At 41.3% G+C, this 18,453-nt stretch overlaps 1 protein-coding gene across 1 annotated transcript; it reads right to left on the bottom strand.

The window, feature by feature from the left end:
• Nucleotides 1-7,874: 7,874 nt before the first annotated feature.
• On the bottom strand, nucleotides 7,875-8,813 carry LOC143667626 (olfactory receptor 1F1-like). The gene has a single exon (XM_077142037.1). It carries the CDS (start codon nucleotides 8,811-8,813, stop codon nucleotides 7,875-7,877), a length of 939 nt encoding a protein of 312 aa, XP_076998152.1.
• Between the last annotated feature and the right edge of the window lie 9,640 nt (nucleotides 8,814-18,453).

Here is an 18,453-nt window from a genome sequence, read left to right on the forward strand (position 1 = left end):
AACCACTGTGGATGGCGGTTTGGCAGCTCCTCAGGAAGCGAAGTGTAGAATTGCCATATGATCCAGCAATACCATTCGTAGGTATCTATTCAGAGGACATGAGGGCAAGGATTAACTGTAAATAATCCTTCTATAAACATTGTTTTGGACACCAATGTTTATAGCAGGATTATTTACAGTTGCCGAGAGATGGAGGCAACCCAAATCCCATCAACAGATGAGTGGCTAAACAAGCTGTGGTATATACATACAATGGAATATGACACAGCTGTAAGACAGAATAAAGTCATGAAGCATGTAACAATGTGGATGGACCTTGAGGACATTATGCTGAGTGAAATTAGCCAGAAACAAAAGGACAAATAATGTATGGTCTCATTGATATGAACTAATGTTAATGGGTGAACTTGGAGAATCTCAGTTTAGAACACAGGTTATCAAGAGATAGAAATAGGGTAGAGATTGGGTAATTAGTGCTGAAGGGATACAGACTGTACAACAGGATTGATTGTAAAAATTCAGAAATGGATATCACAATACTGCCTGATTATAGCTAGCACAGTAATGTAAGTACACTGAATGAAGCTGAATGTGAGAATGATAGCGGGAGAAGGGCTGGGGGCATATATGAAACCAGAAAGAAAGATAGACGGTAAGACTGAGATGCTATAAATTAGGAATGCCTAAAGTGTGCAATGATGGTGACTAAATGTGCAAATTAAAAAATGTTTTTGCGTGTGAGACTAGAGTGAGAAATGTTCATTTGGTGCAAAATTTATATTTTGGACTAGTGCATTTCCTAATCTCACTTATATGGACAGTTTAATTGAACACCATAAGTACATGGAACCTTGAATAGGGCATGAGATTTTTTTTGGTTTGTCCAGCTTAGTGTGACACCCCGATAAATCCCACAGTGATTTGGACAGTAAATAAAGAAGTATTTGCAAAGTCCCCTTGGGGGAATGTGGAGAAAGGCGGAAAAATTCAAATTCCTCATTTGGAGATTCCTGATATTCTCACAGGCACTGTGGACAAACAAATAAATAGGTTGAGCTCTTGATCTTGGGGGTTGCCCACATGAAATTTATCCCTGCAAAGAATAGGCTAAGTCTACTTAAAACTAGGCCTAAGAGTCACCCCCAGAGAACCTCTTTTGCTGCTCAGATGTGGCCTCTCTCTCTCTCAGCTGACACAACAAGCAAACTCACTGCCCTCCCCCACTCTATATGGGACATGACTCCCAGGGGTGTAAAACTTCCTGACAACATGGGACAGAAATCCTAGGATGAGATGAAACTTGGCATCGAGGGATTGAGAACATCTTCTCAACGGGGGAAGAAAGAAATGAGACAAAATAAAGTGTTAATGGCTGAGTGATTTCAAACAGAGTTGAGAGGTTATCCTGGAAGTTATTCTTACACATTATATTGATATCCCTTTTTTAGTTTATGGTGTGTTTGAGTGGCTAGAGGGAAGTACCTGAGACTGCAGAGCTGTGTTCCAGTAGCCTTGTTTCTTGAAGATGATTGCATAATGATACAGCTTTTTCAGTGTGACTGTGTGATTGTGGAAACCTTGCGTGAGATGCTCCTTTGGTCTACAGTATGGACAGATGAGTAAAAAATATGGATAAAAATAAACAAATAATAGGGGGAACAAAGGATAAGTAAATTGAATAGATTGAAATACCAGTGGTCAGTAAGAAGAAGAGGTAAGAGGCATGGCATGTATGAGTTTGTTTCTTTTGCTGGAAGACGTGCAAATGCTCAAAAAATGATCATAGTAATGAATACACAACTATGTGATGATATTGTGAGCCATTGATTGTACACCTTGTATAGCATGTTTGTATATTTGTTTGTTGTTTACAATAGAAATATTTTTTAAAAAAGAGTAATTGTCAAGCATGGCAATTCTGTCAATGGAAACCAAAATAAGGAAAGTAGATTTAGTAAATATTATTAATGAGTTTGCTTTCATTAACACAAGAAAATTCAAATTTTAATAAATTCTATTTGAGGTAGAGTTTTAATATGCCTAATTTTCAACTTGTTCAAATACTTTAAATGTTCTGGAATAATATCCGTTAAAATACACAAAAATATGATTTAAAGGCTCTTTCTTTAGCCTTAGGTTTCAATAGGGCTTGACATCTCTGGCATAAGGAGCTATGCCGAACCCATCAACTCTTTCAGGAAACTTTTCATCTTCCTCTCCGATGACCTCCCCATGATACTGATTTGTTCATATAATTGATTTAAGCAAACAGTCATTGCCGAGCAACTGTTATGTTCCTGCTGATGAAACTAGAGCCCTGCTCTGTCCTCATGGGGCTACGGTCTACTGGGGAGATTCCCTGAGGATACCAACTTTGGATATTATTCATTATTCATGAAACTTATGGATCTTAACCCAGTGCTTGACACTGAGTGTATAGATGTGAATAATGACCCATTCCTCCTATTAAGAACTTTATATTCTCATGGTGAAGACTCCACATGAAAGTAAGCAACTGCAATATGTGTTTGTACAAGGTACAATAGTAGCATAAAGCAAGCAATTCTATTGGCATGAGGAAAAAAGGATAAGCAAAGACTTGATTTTTAACACAAATAAGTACTTTTTAGAAAGAGAAAACACTGTGATGAAGGAGGTTTGTGAAGATATTACAAGCAGAGGGAAGTAAGTGTGGCCATATATAGCCTGTCTATTGGGGAAATAGAAACCAATTATGGCTGAATTTAGAGGGTGGCTATAAAGTGGAGAGAGAGAAAGACATGTAGAAAGAGGCAGGCAGCAGATCATAGTAGCCCTATAAATAGGATGAGGGTGACCATGCATCCTGGTTTGCCTGGCAGAGTCCTGATTTAACCACTACTTATTGATGAACCTTCTGTCTTCGTTTCTGATCTGCTAAAACAAATACCATACATTGGGTTCGCTTAAACAATTGGAATGTATCGTCTAGCCTTTGAGGCTAGAAAAGTCCAAAATCGAAGCATCAGCAAGGTGATGCTTGCTCTCTGAAGACTATGGTGTTCTGGGAATGGCTGTCAGTGACCTTGGGTCCTTGGCTTTTTGATCACATGGCAACATCTTCTTTCTCTTCTGGCTTCCATTGACTTCCAGCTTCTCGTTCCTCCATGTCGCTTCCTCTCTGTGGCCTTCTCCACGAGGCCTCCAGTAATAAGATTAAGACCATCCTGATTCAGTTAGGCCACACCTTAGCTGAAAGTAGCATCTTCGAAAGATCCTATGGGCACTGGGTCCAGACCCACAGGAATTGATTAGGATTAAAAACATATTCTTCTGGAGCACATAATCCAACCTAATACAGCTGCTTTCACTCATAAGTGCCATGGTTTGGATGACAGTTTATATAGTCACCCCACAATAAGTCACCATTGAGAGGTTTGGATTTTATGATACAAATCAGTGGAAATGGCTTCAAAGACTGCACTCACAGGAAGGACCTGATCTGATTTTCATTTTTGAAAGATCCCAGTGGCGTCACTGCTGTGGATGGCATTGTAGAAGGGAACTTGGAGGCAGGGGAACCAATTTCAGAGTGTTGTAATAGTCCTGGATAGAGGGGAGACCCTAACTGATGGCAAACATGGAGGGCAGAAAATGATTCTGAGGGATCTAAAGAGGAAAGCAGAGTACTTAGTGAGTAATTCAATATATGGGATGAGGGAGCATGGTGGGGAATATGCAACATGGTGTAACATTAACAGAGATAAGCAACTCAGGCGGGAAAGAAGTATGTGGTGTGTTTGTCCATGCAGGGTTGGTGGGGGAAACCGTTGATTTCGATGGGGAGCTGGTGGGTTCCATTGAGGACATATGGGTGTGCAGCTCTATAAGTCAACTGTTCTAGTTTACTAGCTGCCAGAATGAAACACACCAGAGACAGATTGACTTTTAATAAAAGGGGATTTATTTCATTAGTTCTTCAGAGGAAAGGCAGCTAACTTTCAACTGAGGTTATTTCTTACGTGGGAAAGCACAGGGTGATCTCTGCTGGCATTCTCTCCAGGCCTCTGGGTTCCAGCAACTTTCCCCCAGAGTAATTTCTTTCTGCATCTCCAAAGGCCTGGGCTGAGCTGCAAGTGCTGAGATGAAGTATGCTGAGCTGCTTGGGCTGTGCTATGTTGAGCTTTCTCACTTAAGCACCAGCCAATTAAATCAAACATCATTCATTGCAGCAGGCACACCTCCTAGCCAACTGCAGATGTATTGACAACAGATGAGGTTCACCTACCCTTGACTCATGTCCACAGCAATAGAACTAAGCACCTTCACCTAGCCACATTGAAACCTGAATCAAACTACCACAACAATCAAATGGAAGTCTCTAGGTATCGGCCATTCTCAGTTTACGGGTCAAGGGCAAGTCTGGAAGATACGGATTCAAAAGTCACCAATATATAGGTTTAGTTAAAGAGATGGAAGTGGATGTAATTGCCCAGGGGGAAAGTGTAGAGAGAGACAGAAATCCAAGAACAAAATCCAGGAGGACAAAACACACATATGAGGATGATAGAGGAGGAGGTGACAAAATAAATGGGGCTAGGAGACCAGGAACAAATGGAAAACGCCCTTTAATAAGCTAATGGAACCATGAGTTTTTAAAATAAATGAATGGTTAACAGTCCCATATGGGCAAAAAAAAAATCAAGTAAGATGACTGGGTAAATCATCGTATTTTGCAAAATCATATTTCCAAATAAAATGCTAAATGATGTTTTCAATGATTGGCCAGTGGAAGGACAGATGGACCTTTGCTCAGACAAAGTGGAGTAACTGTTCTTTTTCATTGCTGTCAGACTGTTGTTACTATTAATCAAATATGCATTCTCCTACATTGGTGATTTCTAGTTTGCATCCAGAAGTAGAAGCCAAGGCAGAGTTTCGGGATACAAGATGTTTACTAGGGATCAACTCCAGTGGGAGGGAGGAGGCAGAAGCAGGATTGTGTAGTGGGAAAAGTGACACTGAGATGCAGGCTCAACACAGCCACAGGAAGATCTGCAGCCTACATGGCTCATCAGAGTTACTGTGCGTAAGGCTGAAATCTCAGAACCTTCAGATCTCACCTGAGTCAGTCACTGGGGGTTGGCCATCAGGGAATTATACGTCATCCCCCAAGAAGCCCTCCTCTGCCACTGAGGCCAACCTGGAAGGAGCTCACAGCAGAAAGCTGGCTGCTGATGACCAATTAAAATTTAAAAGTTATTGGAGGAAGTTTTAATGGTATGAGTAAAATGTTACATAATGATGTTAAAAGGGAAAAAGAAGAATACATTATTTTGCACAGAATATAATCTATGTGTATAAGGACATACGTATGAATATGTTGATTATGTGTGCAAAGGGAGACTGGACAAAAGTACAGAACTATTCATGAAGACTTCACTGAATGATCATATTATTAAAAGCTTAGATTTACCTCTATATAATTTCTGCAATTTTGTAAAAGCTTCTATAATAAGGATGCATTATAATGTAAAAAATTGTTTAAAAGAATGAGTGTAAGTTGTAGGCATCACTTGTAGATGCTTCTTTCCAGGAAAGGGTCTGGAGTCTGATTTTTTTTCTCAATTACCAGAAGCAGATACAGCACGAAGGTCTTTAAAAGAAGCCCCTGAAACAGGACAAGAACCCATTTCCCAAGTCACGCGACTCAGACAGGTCATGGAGAATGGGCAGTTATACACCTAGCCCAAGTCACACAAAGCACAGGCAGGGATTCGTACCATTAGACAATTAAATTTTAAGCAAAAAAAAACTTAAAAGAAGAAAAATACCGTGTATTTTTCTATGAGTCCATTACATTCATGAAGCTCTGGGCCTGGCTGATTCCTTTGGACTGAGTAACTTTGGGGTGCTTTATCAACAAGTGGGAGATGTGGAACTGCATGGTGAAAAAGGCTAGTGGGGTTGAGTGGAAATAACAGAATGAAGAAAATATGAACCCATGGCTTCCCCAGCTGGTGAAGTGGGTCACACTGGTTATCTGCAGCAATGGCCGTGGATCCAGAAAAAGCTGTGGGACCCTCATGTGAGCTGGGAAAATTGAATCAAAGGTATACTTCATGCTAAATATACCCTGTTCTAGTTTGCTAGCTGCCGGAATGCAATATATCAGAAACGGAATGGCTTTTAAAAGGGGGAATTTAATGAGTTGCTAGGTTACAGTTCTAAAGCCAAGAAAATGTCCCAATTAAAACAAGTCTATAGAAATGTCCAATTGAAGGCATCCAGAGAAAGATGCCTTGGTTCAAGAAGGCCGACGACCTTCAACGTTTCTCTCTCAGCTGGAAGGGCACATGGCGAACATGTCGGTGTCTGCTGGCTTTCTTGTGGCTCTACCAAAAGGGGACTCTCTCCAAAACGTTTCCTCTTTTAAAGAATTCCAGCAAGCAACTCCACCTTCAGTGAGTGGAGACACACCTCCATGGAAATCATCTAATCAAACGTTACCACCCACCATTGCGTGGGTCACATCTTCATGGAAACAATCAAAATGCCTCCCTCAGCAATACTGAATGAGGATCAAAGGGCATGGCTTTTCTGGGGTCCACCACAGATTCAGACCAGCACATACCCCCATCAAATAAGGAAGTCAAATTGGTTGGGGAGAACTAGAAAGTATGAAGGAAGGTTTCTTTGGATCACTTTCAATGGCTAAGGGTCTAGTCTTCTCAGCATGAGAATTTGTACTGGCCCACAGAAAACTTCCAGTGACTCTGTTTTTCACCTTTACGAAGATTTACCCACATGAGACCTCAGAGTTCCTCTGAGGGTTTCTAGGCTTTCTCTTCATGATGAGCAAGCAGAAAGGATATTCAAAGCAGCATGACTGCCAACTCAGAATGTACATTAGAAACTCCAAGCTCACCCCAGCAATGAAAGGAGGACAAATACTGAGGCCTTGGGCCCACCCCAGAGATTTGGATTTAATTGTTCAAGGTTTAGCCCAGCATCAGTATAGTCTCAGAGTTCCTCAGGTGATACCGCTTCAGTTTGCTAAAGCTGCCCAAGTGCAAAATACCAGAAATGGTCTGACTTTTACAATGGGGATTTATGAACTTAATATGTACAGTTTGCAGGCCATGAGAATGTCTAACTCAAGGCATCAACAAGATGATATCTGGACCCCAAAGAAAGGCTTCTGACAACCTGACACCTCTGTCACATGGAAAGGCATATGGCTGCCGTCTGCTGGTCCTTCTCTCCCAAATTTCATTGGGAACTTGACTTTAGTGGCTTCCTCTGTTTTCTGTGGGTGTCTTTGTCTCAGTGTCTCTGGGGCTTTTTCCGTGAGCATCTCTTAATTTCATCTCTTAGGTTTTGTAAGTCTTTTATCCTCTAATAAAGGACTCAGGTAAGAGGATTAGATCCACCCTGGGTCAGGCAGGCCTCAAATGAAATCCCTAATAAAAAGGTTCTACCTACAATAGGTCTGCACCCTCAGGAATGGATTAAAAGAACACAATTCTTTCTGGGGTGCACATGCCTACAAACTACCACGCTAACAGACAGCCAGGATTGAAAACCACTGCTGTTAATTCTGAGGATTTCCAAAAGGGGAAGTGCAAATGAATTTGTTACATGTAGATTTCAAAGTGGCCATTTGGAAAGGAAAAACTTGAACTTAATGGATAATAATACGAACTACAGTAATGAAAAACAGATATCATTCCCTACTTAAAAGGGCAGGGTTGAAGTTAAGCTAGATTTCACTGATAAGAATCTATTGGGAATATTTATTCTGATTCTCTTGGACACATTGATAAATAGATTGCTACATCATAAAATTGGTAAATACTTATAAGACTGGAAATGACAGGTCCATGATACCTTCATCAGTAAGAACATGTCTTCTTGCCCATTACTTTGCTTAGAGCCCCTTTCAAGTCCCGGTTCCTCAGGCTGTAGATGAAAGGGTTCAGCATGGGCGTCACCACCGTGCACAGCACGGTAGCTGCGGTGTCCTTCTCAGCCGAGTGTGAGGATGAAGGGCTGAAGTACGCAGCAAAGATGGTGCCATAGAAGAGGGAGACCACGGAGAGGTGGGAGCCACAGGTGGAGAAGGCTTTCCATTTTCCCTTGGTGGATGGGACTCTCAGAACAGCCCCAGTGATACGGATATATGAAGCCAGGATGCAGACAAATGGGGTGACCATGATCAGGGCACCCTCAGTGAGGATCATCATCTCGTTGAGGTGAGTGTCAGAGCAGGAGAGTTTCAGAAGAGGGGCAATATCACAGAAGAAGTGGGGGATGGCGTTGTCTGCACAGAATGAGAGTTGAGCCACCAGGAGGGTGTGCAATAGCATATTCAGATTAGCCGTGACCCATGAACCAGTGACCAGCAGGGCACAGAGCTGATGGGTCATCCTTGTGGAGTAGTGTAAGGGGTGGCACACAGCAACAAAGCGGTCATAGGCCATCACAGCCAGGAGGAAATTGTCCATGTCCGAAAATATGAAAACAAAATACATCTGTGTGAGACATCCAGGGAAGGAGATGGTGTGGATCCCGAGGATGTGGTTGGTCAGCATCTTGGGGACGGTGGTGGAGGAGAAGCAGATGTCCACGAAGGACAGGTTGCTGAGGAAGAAGTACATGGGAGTGTGCAGGCGGGAGTCTGCACCGATGGCCAGGATGATGAGCAGGTTGCCCAGGACTGTGGCCAGGTACATGATCAGGAAGAGCCAAAAGAGGAGCTGCTGCTGCTGGGGCTGCCTGGACAGACCCAGGAGGAGGAACTCGGAGACACTGGACTGGTTGGCCCAGTTCATGGGTGCGAGGACCTGGACCAAGTTCAGACCAAGCATAAGAGATTCAGAAGCTGAGAAAGGCTGACTAAGATGCTCCAATTAAGAAGGAGAAGACCATGTATTCAGGTAAAGTACTACAATTTTGCTCCCTGTTTGTTTTATTCAGCAACTGAACATGTACAAAATAAGTACAAATGCTCTTGTTTACACAGCACCGCTATTAGGACACTTGGGAGTGTGACGACAGTGGTTTCTGTGTGCATCCTTCTGTACTGATTGAACTTTCTACCAGCACCACCATGGATCTGTAAAGAGTAAATGTTATAAAACACCACAAATAGAAGATTGTTGATAAAGACTTTTATATTTGGAACGAGTACTGGAGAACACATATGCAGCATGGTTACCATGGAGACTGGCAGGTATTGAACCTTTAATCTAGGATCCTCGTGTCATCAATATCATAAATTGTGTTGCTTTAAGGAAAGTTTTTAACTTCTCTGAGTTTCAGTTTTATATTTTCAGATCTGAACATGTCACACACTTTTAACAGGTTTACTATGAGAAGTCCATCAGCAATCACTCAGCAACTTCTCCCAAGCTGATGATACCACAGTTGCTATAACTGCTATTTTCTGGACTCACGTTTACAGAGCACTTTAGGAGGTCTGGGTGAGGACTTCTTTGTATGTATTCTAGGCTTCCTTGGTAGAACTTGTAAAATTAAAATTGGAAGACCCCAATGTATGGGCAGAAATTCAGCCAATTACTGTTACCTAGAGCTAAGGAACTCATCAACAGGCAAGACATGTAGTGGTCAGTACTGGGTGATCCCAAGGAACAGAAGATTTCGGAACTGTTTCTGTAGCCCCTCTGAAAAGAAGGAGTTGGTGAGGAGCCCCCCTGAAGGCTTTACACCCTAACGAGCAGTTATTTATGAAGGCCCCATTGGCCTGTCTCTTACCTGGGAAGGACTGCAATCGTTGCTAGCTTCAGAAGCCTCAGACTCACTGCTTCAGACCTGGCTGGAGATTTTTGCTCTAAAGAACAGGGAACATCACTGGGATTTTCGAGCTAAGTCTGGATGAATGAGGAACTCAAGTCACCAATCGCCCATCTTCACAGAAGATGTTTGAGGGATTCACAAGGCGAGCCCTTTACAGGAGCTTCCATGGCCTCTAAGGCCCAATTCCCTGAGAGCCTCATTAGAGACAAGCAGAGAGCAATTATCCCTTCCCCATCTTGGGCTCTTGGCGCCTACACCAGTAATAAAGACCTATTATCCGAGATAAGTAATTCCTGTTCCAGGTCTTGGCAACATTGGAAATGATGCCATTGTGCGGGTAATCATTGGCAGGAGCCCTCTGCTAGAGAAAATTCACAATCCTCTGTTCCTCACCCAACCTCGGAAATAGACACGAAGCTCACAGGGATTAAGAGAACAATCTTTGTGCACTCGAATTTGCGTATCTTTGACCTGCACCCAAGGCGAAGATTCACCATCACCAGTTGGGTGACCCTGGGAAGGCGCCAAACCTCACTGAATCACAAAATTTCACCAACTGTACTATGGGGGAATAATACTCATCTTGGAGAGTTGTGGAGACCACATAAGGTCATTTGTGTTAAACACCTCCTGACCCCTCACCTCATCGATGCACTGGACTAGGACCTTGTCCAGGAGGTAGGGGGTAAAGGTGTTAGATTCTATTTACATCCTTCATTCTCTGCTCAATCACCTGTGCTCTTGGGAAATATCATTTTGAAGTAGCATCATATGTTTATCTTCATACGTCAATAGGAATTTTTTAAGAAGCCAGGTGACAAATCTTCTCTTCTGTGTTTTGATTTAGAGGTAAAAGTTAGAAGGAGGAACCCTTGCTGAGTCCATTTATAAATCGGTAGAACATGGACACTCCAATGAAGAACAGAATTCTTGAGTCCAATAGCTACCATGTTTCAAGAACTTTCCTCTATTATTTGGGAAGTAAGATCCAGCTTTAAGGTGCCCATAAAGCACATTATTTTATGCATTGTAAAGCTCAGTTTCCCAGGTTGATGACATTAAGGACTTATACAAAAGAACCATACACCTTAGTCAGAGGCGGCAGGTGCCTCGACAAACGCTGTCCTCTGCACACCAGAGTTCCTCTAACTAATCCTCTGCTTTCATTTTTATGTATAAACAGCGTATTCTTCATTCATATAGTAGAACCTTAATCAATAGCATTCACCTGCTATTGAATTCAAGATAAGGGCTTCAGGGTTACAATGAATCTTCATGAATCTGTTAGTCAAATGCTAGCAGACTTCAAGTTCTTTCTCTTCTACCTCCACAAATAAGGCAAAAAAATAAAAATACAAAAAACAAAACCTCACAAGCTAATTGTGAAATTTATGGGGGTGGGGAGAACAAAAACTAGTCACTGAATCAAATGCATTTATTTCTTTGCAAGTGATGGAAAACCAACATATGAGCTTAAGAAGAAATGGAATCTATTGGTTTATGCAATTACAGAAGGAACCTATTGTTTTATGCAATTGCAAAGTCCGCAGTGTCTCCTTACAGAAGTGGTGTGGTTCAGGGTGAGCTAGGTAATGCACCAGGACGTGTTATTCTCTGTCTCTCAACTCTGTTTGCTTCTGTTTGACTTTGTTTTGCAGACTACCCCTCTGTGTGCAACACGAAAGATGGCCACCAAATAAATGTACCAAGTAGCAAGAAACTAACCCAACAGTGGTTTACACAAAAACGGCTTGTCTTCTTGCATAATTAGTGTAGGGGCGGGAAGCTGCTGGCATCTGTCCCAAGCTCAATGACACCAGAGTTAACGTGTCTGTGATTCTCTTGGCCAAGCCTCTATGGACCTGCATCTTCTTTGGTGAAGTGTCTCTTCAAATCTTTTGCCTGTTTTAAATTATCTTGTTTGTTTTCTTACTGTTACGTTTTGAGAGTTCTATATATATTCTGGGTAGGAGCCCTTATAGATACATGCTTTCCAAATAGTTTCTCTCAGTCTGTGACTTGTCTTTTCATTTTTTTAACACTGTATTTAAGAAAATACAACAGAAGTTTTTAATTTGACGAAGTCCAGTTTTTCAGGATTTTATTTAATATATCAGGCTTCTGGTGTTGTACCTAAGAAATCGTTGCCTATCCCACAGTCACAAAGATCGTCCACTGTTTTCTTCCTCCTACTGTTTTTATAGTTTTAGTTTTTACATTTAAGCTTATTAATTTTGAGTTGATTTTTGTACATGGTGTGAGGTATGAATTGAAGTGTTTTGGTTTGCATATGGATATTGTGAAACTACCTGGCATTAAGACTGTCTTTTCTCCACTGAATTGAACAGAAATCAGTCATTCAGATAAATATACATGTGGGCTTGTTTCTGGACTCTGTATCCTATTCCACTGACCTACTTGTCACTACATACCTTGCCTCTTTATTTGACAATTTTGTAATATAAGTTTCTATAGCGAGAATAAAAATAATAAGTCTTTCCTGTAAGATGGTTAATTGAAATTTTATCATTAATACTGTAAGGAGGTTTGTATTAGTTTCATCTTCATTATTGGTGATGTCATAAAAATTTAGGGAAAGTTGCTATCAAATTCCTCTCATAGACAGGATGGAAGATTTCAGAGCATTTTGGGGTTTACTTGTGCAGTGACTTATCAAGTAAAGACTCCTTGAGCTGACATTAGGGGAGGACTGGAAGCCGCTCTGCCACCTGGGCTGCTAGTGAGAGCGTCACTCCGTGCAGGGGCGACTGATAACCAGGCACGTGTATTCCATTACGTTAAAGTTAAATGGATCTCTGGCCCAACTTCCACCTGGCTGGATTCTTAGGATGACCATGCACACTCACTCCAATGTCCTACAGAAGAGGAAATGTGACCCGAGACAGGACCAGATAACTGCAGTGTGGTGTCCTAGATGAGGTCCTAACCCAAAAGGGACATTAGGTAAAAACGAAGTAAATCTGAAGAAAGCATGGGCTTTAATTAAAAATAATAATATATCAGTAAATCTCATTATTGTGACAAATGCACCATATAAGACGTTAGTGACAGGGCAGTCAGAGGTGAAGCACATGGGAACTCGGTCCCACCTGGGCAGTCTCCCAGCAGCGCTAAGCCTGTTCCGCGGCTGCTTAGTCTATGGGAGCTTGTCTGGCGGGGTCGGCGCTCTGCGTGGGGAACCTACCGCCATCTAGAGGTCGCGGCCGGAAGCGCCGGCCTGGGCGCGGGGACCCAAGGGACTGCACGGGGATCCCAAAGCACCCACCTGTGTGAACTATAGGGAAAGATCACCAGGTGGTGGGGAGAGAAAGCAGCTACTCGCGAGAGGCCGCCAAGGGAGCCTCACAGTCATTCAAAAGAAGCAGTGAAGGGCGGAAGGAATCTGCTGGGAGAAGCGTGCGTGTGGAGCTCAGCAGTTCCCGCCATTCTATTTCAATTCTGTTCAACTAAAATCTACTTATAAAATATCTTTAAAAATGTTTTTGCATGAGGAAGAACAAAGGAATGTCATTACTGCAGTGTGCTGAAAATAGATGGTTATTAATATTTTAAAATTTCAACTTATGTATGAAACTAAAGCAAAAAATGTTATTTGGTACAAAATTTATATTTTGACTAGTGCATTTCCTGATATGACCTATGTAGATAGCTTGATTGAACACCATAAGTACTCGGAACCTTGGGTAGGACATGAGATTTTGTTAGTTTGTCCAGAGTGACGCTCTGATGAATCCCAGAGTGATTCAATCAGTGAGTGGAGAAGTATTTGCAAAGTCCCCTTCAGGGAATGGTGAGAACGGGGAGAAATTCAACTTCCACAAGTTGAATTCTTGATATTCTCACAAGCAGTGTGGACAACCAAAGCTATAGGTTAAGCCCCCAGTCTTGGGGTTTGTTCATAAGAAACTTAACACCACAAAGGATAGGTCAAGCCTACTTAAAATTAGGCCTAAGAGTCACCCCCAAGAGAACCTCTTTTGTTACTCAGATGTGGCCTCTCTCTCCAGCCAACACAACAAGCAATCTCACCTCCCTCCCCTGTCTACGTGGAACATGACTCACAGGGGTGTGGACCTTCCTGGCAACGTGGGACAGAAATCCTAGAATGAGCTGAGACTCAGCATCAAGGGATTGAGAAAGTCTTCTCAACGAAAAGGGGGAAGAGTGAAATGAGACAAAGTGTCAATGGCTGAGAGATTCCAAACAGAGTGAGAGGTTATCCTGGAGGTTATTCTTATGCATTAAGTAGCTATCACCTTGTTATTCAAGATGTAATGGAGAGGCTGGAGGAAACTGCCTGAAAATGTAGAGCTGTGCTCCAGTAGCCATGTTTCTTGAGGATGATCGAATAATGATATAGCTTTCACAATGTGACTGTGTGATTGTGAAAACCTTGTATCTGATGCTCCTTTTTATCTACCTTGTCAACAGACGAGTAGAGCATATGGAATAAAAATAAATAATAGGGGGAACAAATGTTAAAATAAATTTAGATTGAAATGCTGGTGATCAATGAAAGGGAGGAGTAAGGGGTATGGTATGTATACTTTTTTTTTCTGTTTTCATTTTATTTCTTTTTCTGAATAGATGCAACTGTTCCAAAAAAAACCGATAATAAATCCTTTTTATTAAAAAAATTTATTTATAAAATATCAGTGCTTATCTCTGAGGAAGGGGATTAGAGATTATTTGTGCTTTCTTTTGCATACTTTCCTTTTTAAAAAATGCAACTTAATTGAGATATATTTGCATACCTTATAATCATCCAAAGTATGTCATCAGTGGTTCACCGGATCATCATATACTTGTGCATTCAGCACCACTGATTTTTGAACATTTTCATTACTCCAAAAACAATGAAGATAAAAGTAAAAAAAGAATACCCAAATAGTGCCAAGATGGCAGCTTAGCAAGGTGTGGTCCTCCAGAACAGCTACTAAATAGCCAGGAACAGGACAGAACAACTGCTGAGGCCAAGTCAGTGACGGGACACACAGCGTACCCCAGTCTGGACCAGCTGGACCGGCTGCAGGGCCCCCAGAACCGTGAGTCCCCCAAGCCCCGGCAGCTGGCGCCCCTCCCCCACAGGCTGCTGCCCAGAGGGGAAAGGAGAGAGACTTTACCAGCAGCAGGAGCTGAGCACAACCAAACCCCAGTTGTGGAATTAATTCACAAATTCTGACTACTAAAAATAGGCCCCCAGCTCAGGAGAACCTGGTCAAAGCAGAGGTTGCCAATTTTTGCCCCAGTGCCGAGGGGGCAGGGCTGATGTAAAAAGGAAAAAAAAGGAAAGAGAGGTTTTCTGGATTGGATAGCACATAATACTTGAAAGGGTCTGGACCTTAAGGAAAAGAGGGGGCATGTACGATATGAAGGTACACAAAGCAACATACCAACGTATGCTCTTGGTTGGCAAACCTGAGGAATGGGGGTCCTTCTCTGAGAAGGATTTTTCTCTTTCTCTTTTGTGGCTGTGTTTCTACAAAGGTTTGACTGCCTTTGGATACAGTGGCAGGGCTTCTTGGCTGGAGCTGCCCCAGGCATAGGCAGAAACAAGCTTGTTTCAGAGTTTCTCTCAAGCCTGTGTCTTCCCCAGGGGAGAGTTGGGGCCCAGCTCAGGTGGAATCCCTCCCTCAAGGAATTCAGACACCAGGGCTTGGAAATTTGAAGCCATTAAAGCCAGCGTGCAACCTCTCCTCTGTCTCCACCACATACCCAGCAGGGATAATCTGCCAAAATTATAGGTACTGCATCACCTCATGCTGGTGGTAACTGCAAGCAGACAAGCACCACATGCTGGGCAAGATAGGAAAATCATAGAGTCTGGAGATGTCACAGGAAAGTCTTTCAACCTGCTGGGTCTCACCCTCAGGGAAAACTGATGCAGGTGACTCTTTCCTCCTGACAGGAGGCCAGTTTGGTCTTGGAAAATCTGGCTGGGGTCTATAATACCTAATTAGATCCTTCTAAGGGTGGGAGGGGGAAAGGCACCATACAAGCAGGGCAAGAAACAAGAAAACAAGAACTGAAAAATTCTGCTCTGTTAAACGAAACATAAGCCTGTGGTCCAGAATAAGCTGAACCGAATGTCCAAGAACAGATAGACAATAAATTCATCCAGCAAGAAAATCCTAGGTAAAAGAAGTGAAAGCAACCTCTGGAATAAACTAATTAAGGTAATTAAGTGCCTAGACACCAGCAAAAACTAATGAATCATACTAGGAAAATTGAAGATATGGCCCAGTGAAAGGAACAAACCAACGATTCATATGAGATACAGGATTTTAAACAATTATTCAGAATGTTCGAACAGACATGGAAAACTTCATCAAAAATCCAATCAATGAATTGAGGGAGGATATTAAGAAGGCAAGGAATGAACAAAAAGAAGAAATCAAAAGTCTGAAAAAACAAATCACAGAACATATGGGAATAAAAGGCACAGTAGAAGAGGTGAAAAAAACAATGGAGACCTACAATGTTAGAGTTCTAGAGGCAGAAGATAGGATTAGTGAACTGGAGGACGGAACATCTGAAATCCAACAAGCAAAAGAAAATATAGGGAAAAGAGTGGGAAAATATGAGCAAGGACTCAGGGAACTGAATGACAACATGGAGTACACGAATATACGTGTTGTGGGTGTCCCAGAAGGAGAAGAGAAGGGAAAAGGAGGAGAAAAACTAAGGGAGGAAATTATCACTGAAAATTTCCCAACTCTTAAGAAAGACTTAAAATGACAAATCCAAGAAGTGTGGTGTACCCCAAACAGAATAGATCCAAATAGACTTACTTCAAGACACTTACTAATCAAAATGTCAGAGTCAAAGAGAAAGAGAGAATCTTGAAAGCAGCAAGAGAAAAGCAATCCATCACATACAAAGGCACCCCAAAAAGTCTATGTGTAGATTGCTCAGCAGAAAGCATGGAGGCGAGAAGACAGTGGGATGATATATTTTAATTACTAAAAGAGAAAAACTGCCAACCAAGAATGGCATATCTAGAAAAAGTGCCCTTCAAAAATGAGGGAGAAATTAAAACATTTTCAGACAAAAAAATCACTGAGAGAATTTGTGACCAAGAGACCAGCTCTGCAAGAAATACTAAAGGAAGCACTAGAGGCATATCCGAAAAGATAGGAGAGAGAGATGTGGAGAAGAGTGTAGAAATGAAGACTATCAGTAAAGGTAAAAAGAAGAAAAATTGGATTTGACATATAAAATCCAAGAAGCAAAATGGTAGAAGAAAGTACCACCCATACAGTAATAACACTAAATGTTAATGGATTAAACCTCCCAACCAAAAACATAGACTGACAGAATGGATTAAAAACCAGGACCCATCTATATGTTGTCTACAGGAAACACATCTTAGACCCAAAAATAAATATAGGTTGAAAATGAAAGGTTGGGAAAAGCTATTTCATGCAAATAACAAACAGAAAAGAGCAGGAGTAGCTATGCTAATATCCAACAAATTAGACTTCAAATGTAAAACCGCTAAAAGAGACAAAGAAGGACACTATGCATTAATAAAGGGACAATTCAACAAGAAGACATAACAATCATAAATATTTATGCATTGAGCCAGAATGCTCCAAAATACACCAGTCAAACACTGAAAAGAGAAATAGGCACATCTACCATAATAGTTGGAGACTTCAATTCCCCATTCTCATCAATGAATAGAACATCTAGACAGAGGATCAATAAAGAAACAGAGAATTGTGAATAATGAAATAAATTAACTAGACTTAACAAACATTTATAGAACTTTACACTCCACAACAGCAAGATACAACTTTTTCTCAAGTGCTCATGGATCTTTCTCAAAGATAGACCATATGCTTGGTCACAAAGCAAATCTCAATAAATTTAAAAAGATTGAAATCATACAAAACACTTTCTCAGATCATAAAGGAATGAAGTTGGAAATCAATAATAAGCAGAGTGCCAGAAAATTCACAAATATATGGAGGCTAAAGAACACACTCTTAAATAATCCGTGGGTCAAGGAAGAAATCACAAGAGAAATCAGTAAATATCTTGAGGCAAATGAAAATGAAAACACAACATATCAAAATTTATGGGATGGAGCAAAGGCAGTCCTAAGAAGGAAATGTATTGCCTTAAATGCCTATATCAAAAAAGAAAGAGCAAAAATCAACAAATTAATTGTTCACTTGGAAGAACTAGCGAAAAAAAGGCAAACTTACCACACAACAAGTGAAAGAAAGAAATAATGAAGATTAGAGCAGAAATAAATGAAATTGAGAACATTAGAACAATCAAGAAAATCAACAAAACCTGAAGCTGGTTCTTTGAGAAAACCAATAAAATTGATGGACCCTCAGCAATATTGACAAAAACAAAAAGAGAGAGGATGCAAATAAATAAAATCAGAAATGTAAGAGGAGACATAACCACTGACCCCGCAGAAATAAAGGAGGTAATGAGAGGATACTATGAGCAACTTTATGCTAATAAACTAGACAATGTAGATGAAATGGACAACTTCCTTGAAAGGCATGAACAACCAAGAAGAAATAGATGACCTCAACAAATCAATCACAAGTAAAGAAATTGAATCAGTCATCAAGAAGCTCCCAAAAAAGAAAAGTCCAGGACCAGAAGGCT

Source organism: Tamandua tetradactyla, chromosome 23, assembly GCF_023851605.1.
Source record: "Tamandua tetradactyla isolate mTamTet1 chromosome 23, mTamTet1.pri, whole genome shotgun sequence".
NCBI lineage: Eukaryota > Metazoa > Chordata > Mammalia > Pilosa > Myrmecophagidae > Tamandua > Tamandua tetradactyla.

Excerpts from the sequence above, each read along its gene's own strand:
- LOC143667626 (XM_077142037.1), bottom strand. The coding sequence starts at position 8,813 with ATGAACTGGGCCAACCAGTCCAGTGTCTCCGAGTTCCTCCTCCTGGGT.